A 6,662-nucleotide genomic window follows, 5' to 3' on the forward strand; every position below is an offset into this window, starting at 1 on the left:
GCTGGAAACCAAACTCAGGTCCTCTGGAAGAGCAGCAAGTGTTCTCAGCTGCTTTCCAACTTCCATATGTCCTTTGAGAATCTAGAAGTCGTCTCTTTCTTACCTCTCCTGCACTCTTAGACTCTGCTGGTATATAGGGCTTCACAGTATATGGGGAAAGATGCCTCTCCTCTCACTGGGTTACCCCACCAATCAAGTTATAAGGGCACTGGGATACCAGGAGAGTCACATGGGACCATCAGCAGCCCAGGGAACAGGAACAGCTGCTTTGGGCAGAACTGGTCAGCCACTCCTTAAAACTTGGTATTGCATCAGAGCCAAGGTCACAGACCCAGTAGCAATCAAACACTGGCCAGGTTCAAGGCCACACAGGACGTTATTCCAGGCTCAGGATCCTTGGTGTCCCAAAGACTCAGGCATGTATGAGGCAATTATGGCACACAGAGGCTATCATAGGTTTTAGGTAGATAGGTTATCTTGCTCAGAGGGGCAGGAGAGTCCCTCACTTCCAGGTAATAGGTAGGTATACCATTCACACAAGGGCAGTGAACAGGTGTTCTTCCTCGGTCATGAAGAGTAGGCCAGTGGAGTCTGTCACAGACAGTGGGAAAGTGGGGTCCATCATTCATGGGTACTGGGTAGGTAGAGTACTTCACTCACTAAAGCGGGGAACTAACAAGGCAACTCCACGTAGTTTATCTGTTAGTTAAAAGAGGTTTATACAACCAGTAAAGGGGTCAGTTACAGGATCCAGGAGAGGTGAGGTGCAGTCCAACATGGTTCTCTGAAGAACCCTGACTTGGTCTGCCATCCAGCATCCAGGATCATGAGGAGCCAAGAGAGCTGGCATGTACACATCTCGGGTCTTAAGGGCTCCCGTCTCATCCACACCCCAGGGGCAGGTACTGGATGCCTCACTAGGGGCAGTGCTTCAAGGTCAAAGCTGGAACAGCTACCCACTACAACTCAGGGAGTGAGCATGTGGGTCCCTCACTCAGAGGCAATGGGCAAAAAAGGCTCTTTACTCACAGTAGTGAGCAGGTTGCGGGGTTCCCTCAGTTGTGTTCAGTGGGAAGATAGGGCCCCTCACTTATGGGCAGGGGCCAAGTAGGTCCCCAGTTCACGGGCACTAGGTAAGGGCAAGGAGAGCCTGCAAGGGAGTACCCACAAGACATGGGAGTCCGAGCTGAATGGGGGACCTACTCCTCCTGGGGGCTGCCCTCCTTTGTGCTTGTCTTTTTGGAAGCTGCTGTATGACATTGTTAGTGTGGGCAGCTTCATGGGGTCTGGGTGGGCTCTGTCTCGGAGGCCCCTCGGCACTTCTGAGGACTATGGGCACACACCTATAGACTTTGGTCTATCCATGGATGCATATCAACTCACACCTGATTATCCTGCATGAATGCACTTGACAACAGGTGCACAGGGGTGTTGTGGACACCGGTGTGCCATTCACATGGTTTAGTCATGAGTGAGTGAGCAGCTGTGTGTTCTCCACACACAGTGCACGTGAACAACACACTACCCCCATTCTCTCTCACTTCACTGTCGTTTGAAATATGAAAGTGGAAACATATCCAGATAGGACAGAGCCATACAGATACCATTCCTGCAACAAAGGAACAATTTATTCTAGAAGAGGTTATGCTGGGTGCACACACGCACACACACACACACACACAGTTCTAGTAATCAGGAAGCTGAAGTAGGATTATGAATTGGATGCCAGCCTGAGCTACATAGCAAGACCCTGTGTGACCAGATTTCTTGTGTCCCGGCCTGCCGGTGGTCGGGACAAATCTCTCCCACTCAAGTCCCCCAAGTAAACGCAGAGGCTTATATTAATTATAACTGCATGGTCATGGCTCAGACATTTATCTAGCTAGCTCTATATCTTAAATTAGCCCATAACTATTAATCTATGTATGGCCACATGTTCCATGACTTTACCTGTGTCCCATTACATGTTGCTCCTTGGGCAGCTGGCTGGTGTCTCCCTCACCTTCTTCCTGTCTCTCTCTTTGAATTTCCCACCTGCCTCTAAGCTGCCTTGCCATAGGCCAAATGGTTTTATTAATCAACTAATCAGAGCAACACAAACCACAGCGTACAGAAAGACGTTCCCCCATCAACCCTGTCTAAAAGGAGGAGGAGGATTGGGTAGGGGGAGGAAGGAAGAAAAATAATAATAGTAATTAATCATATTTGTGTTTGCTCTCTATGCTTGTAGTTATATTCAGTTCACAAAATAAGACATTGGAAATGCTCCCCTTACCTTTTTGGTGTTATCAAGAGGTCATCTTGGGCCATAGACTCTGCAGGACAGAATCAGTACTCAGTGGTTTGCTTGTCTTCTTGACTACCCCTGTCCACTAGATCTGGGTGAGCAGTCCCCACAATGCCACTGGGTATTACACGGTCTATGGGGAGGAGACACTTCATGCTGACCACTTCAGTGCCCGGCTGAGCTTTGGAGATACCCAGACGATTTGGGCGAGGACTGGCTACCTTGGCTTTCTTCGCAGGACAGAGCTGACTGATGCCAGTGGAGGTAAGAGCTCTTGGGTGAAGGGTTTGCCCCAGCACTACAGGGATTGGGGGTTCTGTTGCTGTAGCTTGGGAGCCCTGAATTACCTGAAATACCCCCACCCCACATATACCTACCACTGGCCATAATTTGTGTTGTTCAGTGTGGGGTAAAGAATAGGCGCCCATACACTTTGCTCTGTTCCTCCTCCTGTTTCTGCCCCTCACAGTCTCAGACTGTGACAGCTGTTGGCCATACGCCGTGAGGTTCCCCCCAAGTGACATAGCCATCCCAGAAACTTCATTCTTAATCGCACGGCTCTTCAGTCATATGTGGTACCCTTTCCACCCTGATGAGGCCAAGCTGTGATGGTTGCCCCAAAGGGCTGGGCCTTGTAGGCCTAACATCTGGAGTCAGAGCTTTGTAGCCTGTGGTTGCCACACCATTCTGTAGCTAAAATGATTTAAAACATACTAACCTACACTGCTTTAACTACTGAGATTGTTGACCACTGCACAGGTAAGACTTAAACTGTTGACATCTCCACCAGTCCTCTTGGCTTGAAGCACAAGAACCGAGAGATGATGGTGTCGTGGCCTCCATGCGGCACAGGGCATCTGGCAGGGTTCATACACAGAGGGTAGGCAGACTCACTGTGTAACTTGCTTCCTAAGCATGCACATACTCATGTTCACAGAGCGACATGATGCACTGTATGTTGTTGGGTCTCTGGATGAAACGCTAGAACTGAGAGGCATGCGGTACCACCCCATCGACATAGAAACCTCTGTGATCCGTGCACACAGGAGCATTGCAGAATGGTAAGAGCTGATGGAGGGACTTCCTGTGCTGTTCTTCCAGCCTCTCCTTGGGCATGAGCACTGCACACAGGGCAGCACCAGGCACTCTTCTGCCATGACCACAGTCCCTACACATGTACAGTTCCTGGTGAACTGGATTGCCTTCCCCTTCCCCAGTGGACCTGCACCTCTTACCTTTTCTAGACACATTTCTACAACACAGCACCAGAGAAGGCCTCCATGTCTTCTGCTTTTCCTGATCAGGTTTAAATCACACAGCTGTATGATTCGGCATACAGGCAAAATGTGAGACCGCCGCTGTTCTCATTCTGAAGTCTTTCTAGTTTAAATGTGATTTACTTTTTAAAACGGTGGTGAGCCATATCTCTTTATTCTGCAGGGAGCTTCGCCTGGGACAAGCCCAGCTTTGTTCTTGATTCTTATCAAGATAGTTTTTGATTTTTATCAAGAAAGTTGGAGTAGATATTCCTGTAAGACACAGTTAGTCCAGCTTTAAGATTATAAATGGTGTTGAGTGACAGTGCTGGGCCCATGAATGGAAGCAGGTATCTCTGCTAACTCTGGCATACTTTCCAAGCATCTGCTTGCTCCCAGTGCTGTCCATGTCCGTGACTGTCTGTTCTCCTTCAGTGCTGTGTTTACCTGGACCAATCTGCTGGTGGTAGTGGTGGAGCTGGACGGTCTGGAGCAGGATGCCCTGGACCTAGTAGCGCTGGTGACCAATGTCGTGCTGGAGGAACACTACCTTGTGGTGGGTGTGGTGGTCATCGTAGATCCTGGAGTGATCCCCATCAACTCTCGGGGTGAGAAGCAGCGCATGCACCTGCGTGATGGCTTCCTGGCTGACCAGCTGGACCCCATCTACGTGGCCTACAATATGTGAGTGTGGCTGGACGGAGCTGGGAGTGTGGCCCAGCAGAGGCGTAAGGCCAAGATGAGCTGCACTGTTGATGCCCTGGGAGAAGGGATTTCAGGCTTCATCAGTTCACTCTCGTGTGTGCTCTTCTGATCCTCTCAACAGCGTCCTGACTGTCATGTTAGAACATATCTGAATCAACTAAAGAAATGTTCTGGGGATGCCAAGTATATTTACCAAAACGTGGGTGACTGGGAAGGGAAGGAAAGGCCTGGTGTTATGCTGTGGACATTGCCAACACCATGGCTGTTCTCCGCTATACTGCGAGCTTGCACTTTCTTACTCTAAAAATATTCCTGATTTCTAAGTATATAATCTCCTGATTATTTATTCCCATTTGTAATAACAAGCATATATGTGAAGTCTATGCTGGAGAGAACTTTTGAGCCAAGCCTGCCTAGGAAGGCTGATAAAAGGAGCAGCCCTGCTCTCCGCATCCCCAGACGCCACTGAGCCGCACAGCTTCCTTTGCCAGTGTGATTATTGGAGCAGATGTGCCTGGCTGTCTGCGTGTGTTGTCACTGATGCCCAGTAAGTGCCATTTGGACTGTTTAGTTAGATCTACTTCAGAAACATAAGCCAGCCTTTCATTTAAAATCACTTTCCTAGCCTAAACTAAGTGACATTTATATTGCAAGTTCTCATGACATCACAATATTAATTCTTCTCATGAATTATACTGAATTATTTTTATGAACAGATCTGGAAGCCTAAGTGGCAACCTAAGGTTGTACCCATGTGCTAGCTGGGTCTCTTACACACTTGAGTTGCCATGGGAACCTGGCTGTCTGGGATGGACACCGCTGCAGCCTCTTGGCTTTGCATTTGAGTTATGTGCCTATAAAAATTTGGCCAAACCATTTTTAGTTATTTTATTCAAACTTGAAATCCAAGTGATCTAATATTGTACTTACGTCAGAAAAGAGAATGTAAAATCCTTTAGATACATCTAAGAATTTGAAGTCCAGCATGAATCTAAGATTATTTTTATATGACTAATCAAAGATTAATGTTATCAAGTTGTTGGGGTTTAGGGACTTTCAAGGGTAGAGAAGTTTATGAATCATACCTGCTTCACTGAAACAGCTAGGTTTTTCTAGAGTTAGCCTGGATTTGTGCTTCAATGAGTCCAGCTAACTGGTCCTCCTCTCGCATCTCACTCTTGGAAAGCACTGTGTGCAATAGCCCTTTTTCCTCATGGTATCAAACTGTGGTGTAGTATGTGCAAACATACTGGAATTTTAATAATCCTGTTAAAATTGTGTACAGAATCCATGTAACTTATTACTTGGCATCAGAGGTTTAGCAACAGACTAAAGAAGGTTCATAGTAAATGACTGAGAAGCGAACAGACTACCTAGCCACAGTCTCAATGTTGTAGTTTTATAGTAAACAGCGCTTGTAAACTTTTTGTATTAAAAACTCAGTGGCAGTAAGAACGTATCTGGTAAGTTAAGATTTTAAGAATTGTATTAAAATGTTTTAAAGTTACTCTCTGGGAATTCTGTATATCACACTAATTTTTTATATCATGTTAATAAAAGCTATTGACTTTGTAATTCTGCATTTTGAAATGTGTGAAAGGGCTTTAAAAAATTCCCCAAATAGGATGTATTTTATTAATGCATTATTTCTTTCAGAAATACAAGAACAATTAGGCTTATAGTATAAAATATAGAAAACACATTGAAGTGTAAGAAAGGAAATTTAAAATCTTTTACAGTCCTACTTATGAGTAATGGCAGTCTTAGTATTGCCATGAATCTCAGGGATTTTTAACCTTTAAAAAAATTTTTTTCTTGCAAAATTAGGACCATATTTTATAATCTGCTTTTGTACCTAATAAATTGCAGACTTTTGAATCTGTCACATACATTCTTTACACGTCTTAATGACAGCATCGTGTGGTGTGCATGACTGCGCACAGCACTTCCTGGGCTGCTGTGCCAGCACCACCCACCATTGCGCATTGGGTTACCTCCCTGATGCCTGCTTCATCTCCACAGAGGCATTCCCGCCTGGCTTCAGTTCTACTGGTAGCATGGGTAGGTCAGTTTGTGGTGCGTGTAGTGCCTGGATACCCATTACCCCCAGAAGGGCCATATAGGAGAGGTCATGGTCTGGTCCCAGCCACTTCTCAGTGCTAGTTACTCCTTTAACGCTGTCACTGTCCTGGGGAGTGGTCTCAGCTCACTCTTCTCTCCTGCTAGAGTTTCCTCCCTCTCTAGTCCCCTTGCCTCAGGCTGCTTGGAGAGGATTTCAGGCCCCCTGCAGAGATCTGGTCACCTTAGAGCATCTCCCCAGACAGGGCCAAGCTGGAGGGTACAGCTTCTCAGCAGGGTTAGCTCAGGTGCCTCTGTGAGTGTGGACCACTGCTCACCGGAGGACAGAATTTCCC

At 46.7% G+C, this 6,662-nt stretch overlaps 1 protein-coding gene across 4 annotated transcripts in view; it reads left to right on the forward strand.

Moving 5' to 3' along the window:
* The window catches only part of Dip2a (disco interacting protein 2 homolog A), an 86,671-nt gene extending 80,545 nt beyond the window's left edge, over positions 1-6,126 (forward strand). For all 4 annotated transcript variants that reach the window (XM_028874265.2, XM_028874262.2, XM_028874263.2 and 1 more), the window contains 3 exons: positions 2,377-2,551; positions 3,225-3,348; positions 3,979-6,126. In XM_028874265.2, coding sequence (XP_028730098.1) covers positions 2,377-2,551; positions 3,225-3,348; positions 3,979-4,231 — 552 coding nt within the window. In that variant the 3' untranslated portion in view covers positions 4,232-6,126. The remainder of the gene's footprint in view (positions 1-2,376; positions 2,552-3,224; positions 3,349-3,978) is intronic.
* Positions 6,127-6,662: the final 536 nt, after the last annotated feature.

Source organism: Peromyscus leucopus, chromosome 16_21, assembly GCF_004664715.2.
Source record: "Peromyscus leucopus breed LL Stock chromosome 16_21, UCI_PerLeu_2.1, whole genome shotgun sequence".
Taxonomy (NCBI): domain Eukaryota; kingdom Metazoa; phylum Chordata; class Mammalia; order Rodentia; family Cricetidae; genus Peromyscus; species Peromyscus leucopus.